The sequence below is a fragment of the Octopus bimaculoides genome, chromosome 6 (assembly GCF_046866305.1).
Source record: "Octopus bimaculoides isolate indiv1 chromosome 6, ASM4686630v1, whole genome shotgun sequence".
NCBI lineage: Eukaryota > Metazoa > Mollusca > Cephalopoda > Octopoda > Octopodidae > Octopus > Octopus bimaculoides.
In genome coordinates, this window is record NC_142933.1 from 73,852,470 (window position 1) to 73,871,683 (window position 19,214).

The window sequence follows — 19,214 nt, forward strand, 5'->3', positions numbered from 1 at the left end:
TTCTATATGATTTGTTATGATAATATTTACATATTCTTTAAAAATATTTTCTTTCTAGAGAATGTTGAACCAATCATAAACTTCACAATATATGTTTATTTTTTCCTTTAGTCTAATATTATTAATCAAATGCATTCATATACATACAAATATGCAGGTATGCTCACACATGCATTTGGTTATATTCTACTGCATTACAATGCATGTATGTCACATGCACATGCTCGAGTAGCCTTTAGGTTGATATATATATATCAAGATGTTATACTGTCCTATAGATAAACAATTATCTTCATGCTAGATGTTTATTGTTCAAGTTTTGTATAGAATTTCAAAATATTTAATTTCCTTCAATTTTTTTCCTGTAAATATATCGTTATTTTCTCCTCATACGTAATGTCTAACATTATCTCATTGTGTCTCTATGGAAGACATAACATTCCACATTATATCACTGAATCTTACATAGAAATTTACCTGCATTAAACAAGCACCACATCTAGAAGATCTGTGTCTGATATGCAACAGACAATGTTAAGTACCACTCCTACAGGCCAGTGTGGTTCATGAAGCAATTAGGTTGACTGAATTAAATGGAAACAGTAGTAATGTCAAATTATGACTCTTTGAGCTAGTTTCAGTTTTCAGTTGAAGCATTTCATTTCATGTATTCTATATTACCTTTGAGAATAGCATAAATATCATGCAATTTTTCCCTCCACTTATACATTAGTGACATCATGCCTAAGTAATAAATCAATATTAAGTTATCAAGCCAGTCTAAGCTATTTACATGGTAAAGCATTCATTTTTCCAAACTAATTCAACTGGAGTTCAACAAGGGAATGTATATACAGTCATTTGAACAACTAGAAATAACAGTCAAATTACTCTTATATCACATCCCACATTTTTAAAAGAGATTATATTAAGAGTACATTGGATAACAGTTTTAGATACCTGATGCCTGAATATAATACATAATGCACATCTTTTGAATGCTTTTGGTTATAGGTTTACTCCTGGCTGGGGTCTAAAAAATAGCAACAATTGGAATATTCAGAAATAGAACACTTTTGCATTCTGTGTACCAACATATTGATAGTTTGAAATACTATATCACAAACATGTCCCTTTATTCCTACTTTCATTCATAGAATTATTTGGATTTGTTTGTATTATAATATTACTACTGATTTCTGATAGTGACTAAAATATGGAGAATATCAATATCTCTACAGCTAATAAGTCTTTGGTACTCATAACGTTGTCAGTTATATATAGTGCTGTGATATATTTAAATCTAAACACCTATTTAAATCATGCAAACTCAGATGTGGACACATAGGAGAAATAATAAAGGAGATCTCAGGAATATAGATGATGATGGTGATCATGAAGATGGTAATAGTGATTATAATGATAACTGTTATGATAAGGAAGATGGGGAAATCATCATCATCGTAGTTTTAGTCTCAATTTGTCCAGGCTTGCATGGGTCAGACAAAATTTACTGAGGGTAATTTTTTTGTGACTAGATGCTCTTCCTTTTGCCAACCTTCACCTGTTTCTGGGCAGATATGTTTTCATGAAAGACTGCAAATGGGTGGCACTGCCTGTATCATAGTGACATCTGTTTACAATTAGCTTGCAATGTCAAGACATAAACACACACATGCATGTGTATGTGTCTAAATATACATGCACATATATGACAAGCTCTTTTTCAGTTTCCCTCTACAAAGTTCACTTGCAGTGCTTTCGTTTGCCTTATCCAATGTCCACACTGTAAAGTGGTTGGCATTTGGAAGGGCATCCAGCAGTACAAACTATGCCAAAACTAACTTCACCTGCGCTTGTGCTATGTAAAATGCACTCAGTCCATTCTGTTGGGTGGTTGATTGGAATTAGGCAGGGCATCCAGTCATAAAAACCCTGCCAAAACAGGCACAGAAGACTGGTGCAGGCTCCTGTCAAACTGTCCAACCCATACTAGCATGGAAGGTAGACATTAAATGATGATAATGATGATGATGAAAGTGCTGTACAGTGGGACTGAACTTGAAGCCACCTGAGTGCAAAACAAACTTCTTAATCATACAACCATGCCAGCACCTATCAGTATTGTAATTTTAATTGTGGTTATGGTTATGATTGTGGTCAAAATAATAATAATATTGAGTAATGAGAGAGATTGAACATTTGATTTTTTGATTTAGAAAAAATTATCAGTTTATCAAAAATGCTTATTCTCACATTTCTTATATCTTCCTTATCAGATATTATCTGAGTAAATCAGTGATTACTAGAGATACATAGCAAGAGCATTTTACTTTATTCTCTCTACTCCCATTCATTCATTACTAATTTCATCTACACCAGCTTTCTCTTGAATGGCATAGCAGTATTGTTTGTTGCATCACTGCACTTTATTTACTTGATGTGTAGATGCACTGTCTGTTAGCCAAGAATAGAACAACACATCCTTTTCTTGCTACTAATTGCTCTAGCAACAATAGACAACTAATTCTCACTACCTTCCTAGAGATTACTCTTCTGTTGCAGTGAAAATTGTGAAGGTCATAAGGACTATTTAACATGTTAGTCTTTCATTTCTCTTTCTTTTTTTTTTTTTTTGCCTGTTCGCATATGTTGACAGGAGAATTGGTATCTCTATTAGAAATTGCAAATAAATACATCACATATGAAATGTATACATTAGAGAATTGCTGGGTAAATGAGTTTACCTTAATTTTTCTCTATTTTTTAAATATTCTGCTATTGTGTGGTAAACACTGTAGAGCAGAAGATGAACTAAAGTTTTTGAGCCAGTTTTAGTTTAAAATTGAAACATTTCACTTCATGTATTTCACATTACCCTTGAGCATAAATATTACAATAGCATAAATATTACAAAATTTCTTCCCAATAGATTTTTTCATCATACGCAAGTAATAAATCAATAAGTTATCCAACCAGTCTTAGCAAAATTTACATGGTGAAGCATTTTCTAATCTTATTTTCCAACCATATTTTGACATTACTACTATTTTCAACACTTTGCTTAATTAGTTTTTGCAATGTACTGTTTCAATTAACAACCCACTTCTATTACTTGTAATATGACAAATAGTTTCTATGAAAAAAACTACTAAATACCTAAATATATATTTACACTACTACAAAACTGATGTTTACAATGAAAGAAAAATAAGGAGAAATATTTTATTAAATTTTTTTTTATTACAATTAATATTTTGTTATAGCTTATAATTCTAATTTTAGAAATATTTTTAATTCCAAAATATTTCTAATTTAACGTCTTCAAGGAGAAAAGGTAGTTGCAGCTTTCAGAGGTTTTTTTAATGCCTAAAATTATTTAATTTTACTTTAAGATATCTAAAATTAAAAGTGTAAGGTTATGAATTCTGGTTTTCATACCACACTTAACTCCTAGGGTTAAATGTAATTGAATATATTCAGACAGGTTAAGCATCACTTTACACAAAACAAATACAAATATATAAGAAAAGTAATATGAAAAAAATAAATACAGATGAATAAATAAATATAAGAATACAAATCAAAGCAACCCATCTCCACATAAGCACACTTATATATGTGACACTTATATAGGATTATGTGCATGATAAGGATCTGACCCTCTCTCAATTTGATCACTTCCAACAAGCAGATTTTCCAAAAATTGCCCCTGAATAATAATGATCTTAACTAAGTTATGAAGGCTCTCCACATCCACTCAGACCCTTCACAATTCAGCAAACTCTCATCTATTAGCAGATCACTGAAATGTTTTCTATTAACCATCTTTCATTCGGAGGCTCCCAAAACTCTCTGCCAAACATAATCTTTAGCCTGTCCTGCATGTAAAGAGGATACATCACTACTTCATAGTCATCATCAGTCCCTGGTACTAGTGGCAAGTTGGAAGAGAGAATTCACTTGTTTCTACTCCAGCCATTCCTGGGGCTATGATTACTAGTGTTCTGGAAAGATCTCAGTACCACCAGTTTCATTGACCATCTCTCTATTTCCTCAGTGAGGTACATTTTTAGGAAGGCCTCATTGTCTTTGAGGTCATAGGGACCTAGGTGTCTACACAGATCCTACTTGACCACTATTTGATGCAAGTTACCTCTGCATTCACCACATTCCCATAGTGCTGCATAAAGGTGGCAATAATTCAAGATTTTATATTTGTGCCAACATCTCTAGCTGTAGTTCCAATATGTCTAACATTTTGTGACACCAGCTTGTAGGCAGGTATACGACTCACAAACTGTCTCCTTGCCTCATCCTCATTCTCAGACACTAAATACACACTTCCTTAGTCTATGGAGGACACATTCTGTCACATATCAGGTATGGCTTCTGCTACTCACTTTCCATGTTTTGAAAAGCAGTGTTGTGCTTTGCAACAATGACAATAGATAAAGTAGCAACAGCAATAACATAAAATAAATATCATAATGGCACAATAATAATGACAATGGTAATGACAACAGCAAGAAGAACAATAGTTTTGAAAACATATTTATTCACATTTTAGATTAATTTTCATCTTTCAAAATGAGTTTTCCTGTAGAGTGGTTTACAATCATAAAATATAGCACATCTTTCACTCAATGCATTTGCCATATTTTATTTTATCAGTGCTACAGTCACTTTTAAACATATATGTTTGATGATGTTTATGATTGGTGAGAGATTTCTTTAACTGTTTTAGAATTTGCTTGTTATACCTTTCACAACATTATATTTTGCCAAATAAATCAGAATTAAGCTTCTGTTAATGCTTGACTGGTTAAATAAAACAGTATATTTTTTATAGGTGTGAAGCAACCGTGCTTAAACCACCACTGCAATTTCCACGGAGTGTGCGTAGTTCGTGAAGGAAGGGCTGAATGTGACTGCCCAACTTGTTCAGAGGAATTTGATCCAGTAAGTTAAAAAGTATACCTTTTTAATTTTTTCTTTTTTTTTTTTTCGCTTACTAGAACCGGAGGAAGGGATGGCTGCCATGCCTTTGCAAGCCTCTGAAATTGGTGAGATTAATATATTAATGTTCTTATTGAATCATTACAAACCAACTCCTGCAGGAAAGACAAGAGCAAGGAAAGAATTCCAGAAAGCAGACGCTCTGAGAAGGGCGACTGGGCATAGAGTTTTGTGCAAATTCTGATAGGATTTGACACAACTGGCATGAAGAGAGGAATAAGAAAGACAAATGAGTCACAAGTGCCTTAATGGAAGTAGCATGAGCCTAGCTAGTTCTAAGCAGTGGGGACCATTTAGTTGCAACAGAAAAGGCAGACTAGTCTAGGAGTGACTTTATACCAATCAGTTAAATGGCTCTTTTCTGAATATGGGCATTTTAATAACTTACAATTAAATAATTGTTAATGCTAACATACTTTAACTCTAAAATTACACATATACACAGTACATACTTGCACAAACACTCACACATGCACGCATGTGTGTAAGTATGTGTATATATATATATATATATATATATATATATATGCATGAGTCATTTAGGTGTCCATAAGTCAGGGAAAAAATACACTCATATATCTGTCAATAGAGTGGGTATATTATCTGAAATGTACAGTATTATATATCCATCATGGCTTATTTTACCAATCAGTTTCGTGCTAGGAATACAATGGAGTGTTAGGTAACAATCCAATTATATAATCTTACGCTCATCAGAGATAGCTGATGTGGAAGGGAATACGGTGACTGCTCTCTATTGTCGGAGGTGAATTGACATATCCAGTTTGTGGTTGCTCTGAAAAAAAATGGTGAGACAAAAACGGGCAGGGGGTTTAGATTAGGAGTTATGTCCCTTGGTTGAATTTACTGTAAAGCTGGTAAGAGTTATCTTGAAGTGTTTGTGGGAAATGCATGTGGTGTTCCAGTGAGGTACTCTGGAGTTCTGTGTTTGTAATTCACAAGGTCAGTAAGCAAGCTATGACTTGCCTGATAAAAAATTATATATTCTTTTATATGTTTCAGTCCAATGACTGTGGCCATGCTGGAGCAGTGCCATTTCGTTTTGGCACTAAATATATATATATATATATATATATATATATATATATATATATATATATATATATATATATATATATATATTGTTTTTGTCCTAAAAGAGAATGGCTCCCCTCAGACACAATAATATATATATGTATGCATACATATATATAGCAATGATTTGTGAATGGATTTGGTAAAGGGAAACAATTGTCACATATATATATATATATATATATATATGTATTTGTGAGTAGGTGTGTAGGTATGCATGTGTGTGTGTATGCATGAGTGAGTGAATGTAATAGCATGAATTTGGGTACCACTATTTTAAAATTACCTTGCTGTTAGATTTCAATCATCTGTGGAAACTTCTCTGGTCATAAGGAAATATTAGCTTACTGATAGACAGGTGAGGAATTGGCGACAAGAAACACACATAGCCATAGAAAATTGGCCTCTTGAATCCCCTCTGACCCACACAAACATAGAAAAATCTGTATCAAAAATCAATAATATGTGTGTGGCGAGGGTATATATATATCTTTTATTTTAATTAGACTGCTGCCATGCTAGGGCATCACCGTGAAGATTTTTTTTAGTCAAATGAATCAGCCCTAGTACTTATTTTTCCTTTTTAGTGTGGTACTTATTCTATTGGTCTCTTCTGTCAAGTGGTGGTGCAGGACAAACAAACACAGACATAAAGACACACACACACACGCAAGATGGGCTTCTTTCAGTTTCCATCTACTATCATCATCATCGTTTAACGTCCGTTTTTCATGCTGGCATGGGTTGGACGGTTCAACTGGGGTCTGGGAAGCTAGGAGGCTGCACCAGGCTCCAGTCTGATCTGACAGTGTTTCTACAGCTGGATGCCCTTCCCAATGCCAACCACTCCAAATACCCATTCTATAGAATTTGCAAACAAATATAAACCAAATGTATGCTCCCTTTAACCATCTTTGGCAGAGAAAATCAGTAAAATATTTTACAATTATCATTAAAAGCCATATCAGTCTGTATTGTACTGGTGTTTCTCAAAAGAACCAACTACAACTTTACTGCTGTTAACGCTTTAAAATGTGAATCATTTGCCTCCTCTTCCATAAAAGATAGCTGTTTGTTCTCACTAGTAATACTCTGAGGGACACATTATGCTTGACCAAGATATAGATACACTTTGTGAATACCAGTTAACAAGCATATAGAAACAAACTCACCTTTCTTGTTCCTTATCTTTTCACAAAAGAGAAAACAACAGACTCATAGATAGTTGATGAAAACACTTCAAAAGAAGAAACCAGGAACAGTCTCTTGAAAAGAGTTAACTAAGTATAAGGAAATATTGCAAGTGATGTTATAGAAATAGACCACAGCTTCAGAATTTAAAGTAAAAGATATGCCTTGTTCCTGAGAGCTAATAAAGATATAAAATTTCTGGAGGACATAAAACTAATCCATCCTTTGCACTTTACTGACTCCCAGAAATAATTGATAGAATTCATGTCGAAGATACCATGCTTAGACATAGGTTTACTATCTTAATTTTATTACTAACATTTTTCAAGTTAAATTTTATGTTGTTGTAATAACACCATTGTAGCTTAAATGAAAAAAAAAGCACTCTATGCACAGTATACAGTAAGCACAAGCATGGCTTTGTAGCTAAGAAGCTCATTTTGTAACCATGTGGTTTCATGTTCAGTCCAACACCTGTGACCTTAGTCTAGAGTATCTTAATATAGCTTGAGGCTGATCAATGTCTTACAAATGATTTTAGTATAAGGAAACTTAATGGAAACCCAACCCATTGTATGCATATGTGTGTGTGTGTGTGTGTGTGTCCTTGCATCTGTGTTTGACAGCTAGTGTGGGTTTGTTTAAATCCCCATAACTTAGTGGTTTGGCAAAAAAGACCAGCAGAATTAGTACCAGACTTATAAAGTAAGTACTCAATAAACTGTTTAATTAAAACTTTTGGGGTTGTGTCCCAGCATGGCCACAGTCTAATGACTTAACAAATAAATGGTAAAGTGAATGTTATGACCTTCGGTTATTTACCAGAATCAGTCTATATTCAATTTCTCTTAAATAAGTAAATCTGTATGTATCATAGAAGTTGCTTTTTTTTTTATAGTATTTATTATCAAGGATTTTGCAGTATTTTCCAACTTTCAGTTACAGCTTGTTTCCCTCTGTACTGATTCTGAGAGAGAGAAATCTAACCTGTAACATATTCTTTTAATATGGTACAATGATGCTACTTCCATCATCTCAAGTTTAGAAAGAGAAAGAGTCTAAATACCTCGTAAATGCCATTACAAATGCAAAGGATTTTAGCCTTGTTTTACAACTTTGGTCAAAGAGGAGTGCACAATCAGGGTCCTATATATTCAGAGAAGTATATTAAAATTAATTGATATAACATTTGTTTGGTACACACAGCTTAAGAATGCCATCTACTCTATCCAGTTTAAGATAATTGATCCCCCCTTTTATGCTCTTTTTCCATCATTTTCTAAAGCAGACTCAAGAATTCAGGTGGGTGAGGAAAATACAATATGCTAATAACTAAGGGAAGGAAGTATTGAGAATAAAGATTAGGGGTTTTCTTATAACATTTCCCTGATGTAATAACAAGGAAATGCTATAAGAAAAATTTAATCATAACCTCCTTAATCATCTCTCCTCAAAGTTTTCAATTCTACTGACTTTTCTTGTATTTTCTCCTCTCTCCATCTGTTACTTCTTTGGCATTTGTTACCTCTATGTCCTCTCTTACCTTCCCTTCCTCTACCATTAGATTGTTCTAAAATCATTTCTCCCAGTTTTTTAGCAATAAGAATCTGGCTTTAACAGATATATGTAAAGACTCCTAACACGTCTGCGTTACTTATCTGGCACTGAGATGCACTGCTTTGGTTACATTATAGAAACCAAATAAAAAAATAAAGGAGGAACTTTTCAGGTTTTCACAATTCTAAATGAGAATTGAAGTCACATTTCTCAATTTTGAATATCTTGTTGATACAACAGCATTTTACAATAGGAAATGTATTAAAAAGCTACTTAAATAATCAAAAGCATGAAATTAATTGTCATACAATGAGATAGAAATCATAGTGATTCAGGAAATGTCATATTACATTGTAATATAGTCTCTGTAATTCATCTACTGCATATTAAATGTATGAATAGAGAAAAAGTTATAACAATAGTATTTTATACATGCTTCTCTCTCCAATGTTCTGTTTCCAGGTATGTGGCATGAATGGCATATCATATACGAATGAATGCAAACTGAGACTAGAAAACTGCCAAAAGAGGTCTGATGTAAAAGTGAAACACAAAGGACTTTGCAGTATGTTTTATTTTCTTCTAAAATTCTATTAATTATTTCTTTAATTTAGGATATATTTATTTTTACCCTCTCACACAAACTTAGATTAATATTCAGATTAATATTAGATATTAGAATGATCTCAAAAATTCATTCTTAACATGAAAATTTCATTAATGACTGAACAAATTGCAGTGTCAGAACAAATAGGAAATTGTGTTTATGACTCTCGTCATGCCATGACTGTATAATATGACTCCAATAATGTGATTATTGTCAAATGAATCCGGTGATTAGGCAATTGTATAACACTTATATTCTTTTAATTCTATAATGTGTTTGGTGAACAATAAATGTTTTCAAAGATCCACTCATTGCATTTTTGATTGCAAGTGTGACAAGTGACAAATTATAATGGCTGTGGAATGTCATATTGCATTGCAATATAGTTTTTTTAATATATCTAATATATTAAATGGAAGAACAGAGAAAAGTTCATTAATAACACTATTTTTTACATTTTTCCGATTTTTCCACAGCTCAGTTCAAAGCAAAGACCATACATAGTTTTTGGTTGTTTTCTTTTTATTTAGACATCCTTTTCATGATGTTTACATCTTTTGTTAATATACATCAATAAGTTATATATATATAAATTTTGTAGCTCTACCTGTCACTGTCCTTTCCATGGTTTTTAAGTAAGGAATATTTTATTCCATACGTAATCAAAGGGGAAAAGCTAAGAAATGACTAATTGATAGGAAAGATGATAGCAACATGATCAATGATACGTGAACAATTTTTGCAGAATTGCAAATGTAAACTAATACATATACACATACACACACATACATATAAATATATGTTCATATTTGCATGCACACATGCACACACACACATAAATATATACACAACAAGCTCTTTGCAGCTTACTTCTACCAAATTCACTATGATATTGGTCAACCTGGGGCTACAACAGAAGACATTTGCCCAAGGTGCCAAGTAGTGGGGCTGAAGCTGAAACAATGTACAGTGTAGTAGTTAAGTGAACCTCTTAACCACACACAGCCATGCCAGTGCCTACACACACACACACACACACATAGAGAGAGAGATATGGGGGTATAAAAGTCATTTTGCATTATCTCATACAATCAGATGTGCTAGTGAAAGAGAATAAGCATTAAAAATACTTGGACACTTGCTTGAGAACATCCCAAACTTGTTGACTATTATGCTGGATCCTGACAGACTCAGTTTTTACTACTGACAGGGGGAAGGATTTGAATTCAGAATGCACAGAACCAAAATAGACATGGCAAGACATTTTGTCTGAGATGCTAACATTCCATTAATCTACCAAATTGTATTGGTACTTTATTTACTAACTCACAAAGAAAATCAAAGCGAAGATGGTCAAAGCACGATTTTACTTCATTGTGCAAAGAACTAAGAGAACTTGAGCAAACACCACAAGGTGTTTTGTCGAATACTCAAACAGCACTGCAAATGTAATTGCATGCACACATGCATGTGTACAAAGGGCTTCAATACAGTTTCTACTGAATAATTCTACTCGCAGAGTATTGGTCATTTTGAGGCTGTGGCAGATGGTGCCTTCTCAAGCAGTGGACTGAAACCTGGAACCATATGGTTCCAAAACAAACTTCTTGGTCACATAGCCATACCTTCTCCCATGTCATTTTAGAAATATTTTTCTTGTGATATCATTGTTTGTTATATAAATAAGTGTATATTAACAGGTTCACAACACTCCACCACCTTTACTTTTCCAGAAAAATGTTATTTTCTAGTTGGAATCACAGTAATTCGCTGAAATTCAATTCATTTCAATCAGCCTCATTTTCAGTTTTGCTTTTCTTTCGAATACAGATGGTTGTGAAAATCAACGCTGCGAATTCTATGCCGTTTGTCAAAGTGATGGTAAAAATGCCAAATGTGTATGTCCATCGGCCTGTGTGGAGGTAAATCATGTTTTTTGTTTTATAACTGGTAAATATTTTAGTGGTGTAATTATCCAACAGATTTGATCCAAGACTTCCCGTTAAAATTCAAGGAGTTACATTGCCTTATTTTACAATGGTATTTATATATTAGTAAGTATTGAAGTATTGATGTACATCTGTGATCTGGTCGTTAAAATTTTATTCCACTGTATTTCAGTTTATCAGGCACAGTGGAGTAGAGAATAGGTGACTATTTTGATATATGAAAAAAGATTTGGGATACTTAATAATACATAGTACTTTTGTATGTTTTAAATTGGTATAATAATTCTACCACAAATTGCACAATACAGTTTGTGGAACACTTTTTAATCATGACAACTTAAATTCTCTTTCTATTCTGTATATGAAAAATAATTGTATGTTACTCCTATATCAATAGATATGGTATTGCTTATTCTCTGTTACACATGTTTCATTTGCTAATAGGAATTAAAAAGATTTACATGTTATATAGAGATGTAAGGAATTTCCTATTAGAAAATCTTCAGACAGAGAAAATTTTCATAATATATCATATTATAAATGAAAATAGAATAATGTTTAGAAATGAATTATCAGAAACCTATTTATATAAAATATTTTAAAATTTAGTTAATATTTGGTGACTTTCTAATTTATAATACAGTAATTACCAATTAAATGAGATAGCTGATTTTGAAGTGTATTTAGGGTCTAATTAAATTTCTCTTGGATTCTTATTAATATTTTGCCTTTATATCAATTGTACTCTGAAAACCATTTGTCTAGTAGCAGATATTGAATCAGTAGGGCACCAAATTGGATGCTTTACAATATCTGCTTTAGAGGTTCACTAAATTTGAATCCTCAAGACAGTTTGAATTTCATTTTTCTTAATACTCATGCAATGGAATCAATATGATCAGTTGCTTTCATATACTTACTTGTAAACAGAGCTTTGTACCATAACAAAATAAACTGTTCTTTCCATCTGCTAACTGGGAAAAGGTCAGATGTTGAGTCCCAATCTGAACTGCATTGATTGTTCAAGAACAACATCAGCCCAATCAGTTGAGGAGGTATACCTCACAGCTTCAGAACCTTCTAAAGTATATCTCAGTCCACGAAGTCAAACACCTTATGGATGTCAACATAAGCTACAAGCAGCATCTGCTGAAAGCTCATCAGGTGTTCAATGAGTACACAAAGAGCCAAGATCCTTTCGATAGTTGACCTCTTTGGTGTGAACTCTGACTGTTCCAGCCACTGAAATGTGACCAGGTAATTTTGCACTCTATTCAGAGTAACCCTGGCAAAGACTTTACTGGGTACTGAGAAGAGTGTAATAGCCCTATAATTGTTGCAATCACAGCAGTCATCTTCACCTTTCCAAAGTGAGACAATTATGCCCCTCCTTCAGTCAGGTCATATGCTGCTGTTCCAGATTGAACAGATTATCTGCCACAAGAGCAAGACTGCAGCAGGCCCACCTTTCTTGATTATATCCTCATGGATGCCACAAACTCCTGCTGCCTTCCTACTCTTCAGTTGATTTACCACCATATGAACTCATATTCAAATAGTAGATCACAGCTGACTGGCAGGTCAGCCACCAATGCTGAAGACATCTTGATATTCAGATCAGTACTAGGTAGGTCCCCCTTGTACAACTCCTCAAAGTATACTACCCACTGAGCTGCCACCTTGGGCTCCAGCATCAGAAGTGTACCATCAGAGTTTAATACTCCAGAACACCTAGTGAGAGGCTCCACCACACAGCATAGCGATGTGAAGCTGATTCCCAACGTCCTCATAGATTTCTCAGACTTGCTTTTCCTTGTTGGACCTCAGTGCACTGACTATCCCACATGTCAGCCCTCAAAGCAAATAATAAGGGACTCCACCCAGTCTCACCCAGCAGCTATGCTCCATCACTGCTTCACATGGAATGGAAATGTTTCCTGGCATGATTTTGGAAACCAGTAGGGTGTCTCTGTAAGTTTCCCACATTTCCACAGGATCAGCTGAGGAGTCAACCCCAAGTAACACAGATCCAACTTACTGCAAATAAGTCTTGCTTACACTGTGATCTTTGAGCCTGTTGATATCCATTCTAGAAGTTGCTGCCTTCAGCTTCTTAGACTTCAGTCTCAATTTCAATTCAGCCATAACAAGTCTATGTTCAGTGCTCAAAAAACTAACACTCTGAAAAACCCTGCAGTTCTGTAGGAGTCTCTAGCAGCCATCTATAAATATGTGGTCGATCTCCTTAGCCACATGGCCAGCATTGTAATACCAAGTCCAGCAATGCTGCTCTGAATGTAAGGGCCAGGACCCAGCTATGCAAAGTTCATGGCTTTTGACAAAATCCAGGAACATCACACCACTTTCATTCCTAGTACCAGATCATAAAAAGACTGACAACACTTGTAATCGATTCTGTCAACCCCAAGTGATGCATTGAAATCTCCTATGACTAAGAATGTGTTCCTATTGGGGATACTCTCCACAACAGAGCACAGCTGGTTGGAGAATGTTGAATCCTTGGCCACATAATACACTCATTGTCAGGTGTTACATTTAATATAATTAGAACCAACCTGCTGACCATTGCAGCTGCTACCACACTGGCAAGCTAACTCTTAGAGCACCCAGACCAGTGGTAGGTGTAACCACTCATGAGATGTCACCCTCCTCTGGCTGACACACCTCTGATAGGGCTGCTACAACAACTTACAAATGGCTGAGTTTCAAAGACATCAGGGCCAGACAGGAATCATCCCTCAGTGAAAGGACATTCTGAGTCCCCACCTGAATAGGTCTCCAGGATTGGCACTCCGCTGTGCATTGTAAAAGGCAACTAAAAGAAGTTGAGGTAGTATCTGCACAACCTCATAAAACCCTCAGCAGCAATAACCTCTTGTATGAACCCAAAAGTTCTTTCCTCCAGGGACATACCTCAGCTTTATGAAGCAACTAGGGCAAAGCCACCAGGGCCCCCATCTGCCAAAAGAGGAAAACCCTGGAGGACATGGGGGTTGTTGCCTGAGTGGTGCAAAAGTGACATCTGCCAGGTGTAAGAAATTTCAATTACAATTAGAATCTGTTTAATTTTTATTTAATAATCATAATACATTCTATCTAATATCTCTCAAATGGAAACCAAAATCAGTGAATGGAATTATACTTCGGCAGAAAACCTTATATCTACATGCAGAAACATAGATCAAGTTACTTCTAAGATCTTGAAGTTTTTTAATTTTCAGTAAACTGTATTTCTACATAGAGCTTCCTGTATAACATAATTGGAAATATCATTTTTTTTTTTTATTATACCTGAATGGTTTCTGTAATCTACTTCAGGTTGAGAATAAGGTATGTGGAACAAACAGGATTTCTTACCAGAATGAGTGTGAACTAAAGGTTGCTTCATGTCGCGATCAAAAACTAATTGAAGTGGAATCTCGTGGTGATTGCAGTAAGTAAAAATCATTTCTCAGTATTCAACAAAAAAATTGTTCAATGTTTCTATATATCACATGAAAATTGAGTTATTGTTGCTGATGAAATATCATATCAACTTGAAATTTCAAGAAAGTTAAGCATATTTTTTCTTTGTCATTAACTTAAGATTTCCTTTACTTGGAATATTGTATTGTCAATATCTTTCACTGTTGAACTAATGCCTTGAGCTACTCTTACATTATCAGGCAAGCTGTGGGATAAGTTTCATCCCCATCATAATTATTCTCATTATCATCATCATCATATTCTCCTCTACTTCCTTACTTGACATGTTACATCTGACGTGAGTTGCATAGACACAACCTTTACTTTGAGAATATATTGATTATAAAGTGTTTTATTATGTTGCTAAACCTGATAATTCCATTTTGCATCAGTTTACCAGAGGTAGGGAATAGGTATTGGAACTTTCAACAAAATATACTTGTAATAGACATAACATTCTATCTAAGTAAATTTATTTCTTAACTCCTTAACATCACAAAAGCAGGACTCTGTAATTCATCAAGTAGTTCTGTTTTTTTACAAACTACAATTGCTATTCAATGAATTATTTCAATATCTTCAAGATCATATAAACTCTAAATGCTAAATAGAATTTATATTTTATTTTATTTATTTATTTTTTGAAGAAATTTATTTTGTTATACATTTTTACAAATCTATTCGTTTTTGTAATAAAATTTAGGCCATATCTACTAAACTGTGACTTAATTTTTACAACAGAACTATCAGAACTAATATATTGTGTATCCACTAGCAAACTAAATTTATATTATTACAAAATTTATTAAACATATTTTATTCAGTGGTGAACTGAATAAAATCCAGGTATCTTGGCTAAGCAACCATGAATTCATTCACAAATACAGTATTATAAACCAGTCTCAGAATAGTCGAGTATAACTATACTCTTTTATTCAGTCATGTCTGATGATTATATGGTTGTTGCATGTTCTTTTCACACTTGAAAGGTTCTTCAACATGAAAGCATTTGGTAACATGAAATAGCTATCAAGAAATTAAATTTATAACTTTGCATGAATAATGTACCAACTCTATTACCTAAAAATATGAGTGTCTCTTTTTTTCAAACTTGTGAAAATTCATTGGACAACTAAACACTCACACAAACACACACACACATACATATATTATAAATATATATATATATATATATATATATATATATATATATATATATATATATATATTTCGTATGTGTATTTCGTGTGCAAGATTCTTGATGTGGATACGTGTGTTGAAAGAAATACAATTAAACCTTGGGAGAGGCATTATGCCTGTAATAAACACACACACTGGTTCAGTCCTTTATTAATTTATATAGTTTTTTGTTAAATTATTTCATTGCACTCTTGCAATCTCTTCAGTAACTTGTCTCTCCACTTCCATTTATTTTGAATGTATGATCTGGCGTTGTTTTGGAGTTGTTTTGAAACTGTTCGGTATGAGCTTGCACACACTCACATGCTCATACCGAACATTTCAAAACAACGCCAAAACAATGCCAAATCATACATTCAAAATAAATGGAAGTGGAGAGACAAGTTACTGAAGAGAGTGCAATGAAATAATTTAACAAAAAACTATATAAATTAATAAAGGACTGAACCAGTGCGTGTGTTTATTACTGGCATAATGCCTCTCCCAAGGTTTAATTGTGTATATATACATATATATATATATATATATATATATATATATATATATATATATATATATATATATATATATATATATATTTATATTTATATCAAAAGCATAGTCATACAACTTCACAATTTTCACTGATAAATAATAAATTTCAATGACTTTCTCATCTGAATTTTGAAGAAAATTCATGTAGAAATTTTTCTGTTAACCAAAATTATTGCTTTCATTAATTCCCTTATATTATGATATTCAATTTCATACTTTATTGTGCTTTTGCTTAATTCTTAAATGACAATTAGCTGATACCAAATTTAAGAGCACTATTAAAATCCCTACTTTAATTGACATGAGCAACAATAAATGATTCCTCTCTTAGTATCATCTCTGTTAAGGAACATTTTCTGCACTAGTCTTCTCACATAGAAATAACTACTCGAAGGATGATTTTTTTTGTGATGAGTACAGCTCAAGTATTTAAATATACATTCTAAAATGAGGGCTATCCTGTTAAAAGTGTGAGTGCATCCTTATTGTAAATATCAATTCTAAATAAAAGCTTTTGTTTTATCTTTTCAGATAAATGTGCGAAAATTCGTTGTCCATTTGGGTCAACTTGTGAGAATGGTATGTGTGTATGTCCTTCAGAATGTCCTGCAGATTTTGAAGTGCTTTGTGCCAGCAATGGACAGGTCTATAATAATGAGTGTGAGATGAAAAGATATGCATGCTTAAAGAAAACCGAATTATACATTGTCAACAATGGGCCCTGTGACGAAATATCAGGATCTGGCATTGGCAAGTATTACATTTGTTTATTCCATTTTAAAATCATTTGATACTGGACTAACTATACCATGCAACAGAAATTTACATGCTCTTTATCTACTAATAATGTTTATTATTATCATTATTATTATTCTGGGGTATGCAGTTGAAGCAGCATTGAATAAAAATAGTCGTCTATGTATCATACTTAATGTACATACTCCATTGACTGGAAAGAAATAGCAATTTTCATCTCTGATAAAATCTTTTACACATGTACTATTTTAAAATCTCAATATATATTGGAGAGAGATGGAAAATTATTTCGGCAGTGGGTAGTGAGAACAGCAGATACATTTCAACCTTCTTGAGTCCTATTAATGATGTGTATTCACAACCACGTGCCTAGACAAAATCTCACCGCTGATATATAGGAAACAGTAAAGAATAAATTCAGATATTACAATTAAATACTAGGCTAAAAAAAATCCAGAGTATAGATTAGATTAAAAAGCCATCTATCTAACATACTTAAGGTATTATATTATTATTGTAAGAAAACTCACAGCTTATTTTGCTGGGTATGATGGAAAGTGTCAGCTGTTCACGGTCAACAGACTAAGGTGACACTTGTTTACTGGTCATGCTTCAAGAACCCTGTGACGGATTCTTGCAGTTCCAAGCAATGCTGATTTTTTTATAGGTGTTCTACCTTCACACTTACACAGATCTTTTTCAACCATATTGATAGTTGAGTGCTGATACTTCCAAGTGCACCAATTACTATTGGTATCACTTCTACTCTCTTCATAGACTACAACCTTTGTATTTCCCACTTTAAATCATCATAGTTGTTTATTTTTTCTTCTTTCACATTGATCCTGTTGTCACTGGGGCATGCTATGTCGATTATCATACATGTTCTTTCTTTTTTATTCCCCACAACAATGTCCGGTTTTCTATGTCTAGTCAGGTGATCATATTGGATCATTACATCCTACAGGATTTTGCAGCTCTCATTTTCAGTGACTCCTTCTAGGGTTTGCTCATATCATATAGGTCGCAATTTCCACAGAGCTCCCAATGGATCATTCTTGCCACATCGTCATGGCATCATTTGTATTCATGTTCTGCCCATTTTGGACATTTGTTAACAATGTGCCATACTGTTTTACCCCTCTCACCACACATTCTGCATTTGTTGCTATTGGTAGTGTTGTCAATTATGCACTTCATATAACTGGTCCTCTGTATCTGTCTTGCAAACTGACCATACATTTTTTTTCTTTCCATGCTTTTTCTTTTGTTCATTTCTTGTTTAAATTTTTCTTTAGTTACTCAATTTTCAGTTTTGATGATGCCAGCCTTCTTCATGTGTTTTAACAGTGGCTCCACAGCATTTTTTATATATCACCCTAATCTGTTTTCCTCTACTTCGATACAGTCCTGATAACTGATCAAACCTCTCCCACCTTTTCTTCTAGACAAGTACTGCCTATCAGTAACACTCTTTGGGTGGAAGGGTTCGTGTACTGTCAACATTTTTCTGGTCTTGGTATCCATTTTCTTCATTTCTCTCTTTCACCATTTTATAATTCCCTCTCCATAGTGAAGTGATGCTATCACCCACACATTAACTGCTTGGATTTTATTCCCTCCAATTATTATTATAATTACTACCATTATTATAATTATCATTATTATTATTATTATTATTATTATTATTATTATTATTATTATTATTATTATTATTCAATAGTTTCATATTTACTGTATGGTTTCACCGTACTATGAAGTGCAGCACTATGTATTTTAGGTATGTGCTGTTATTTGTTTTGTGTTATTTTTTACTGTAT

The 19,214-nt window shown here is 33.5% G+C and overlaps 1 protein-coding gene across 50 annotated transcripts in view; it reads left to right on the forward strand.

The window, feature by feature from the left end:
- The window catches only part of LOC106868360 (agrin), a 762,720-nt gene that overhangs the window by 655,611 nt on the left and 87,895 nt on the right, over positions 1–19,214 (forward strand). For all 50 annotated transcript variants that reach the window (XM_089354065.1, XM_089354050.1, XM_089354052.1 and 47 more), the window contains 5 exons: positions 4,853–4,962; positions 9,325–9,427; positions 11,300–11,391; positions 14,758–14,872; positions 17,170–17,388. In XM_089354065.1, the coding sequence (XP_089210191.1) occupies positions 4,853–4,962; positions 9,325–9,427; positions 11,300–11,391; positions 14,758–14,872; positions 17,170–17,388 (639 nt within the window). The remainder of the gene's footprint in view (positions 1–4,852; positions 4,963–9,324; positions 9,428–11,299; positions 11,392–14,757; positions 14,873–17,169; positions 17,389–19,214) is intronic.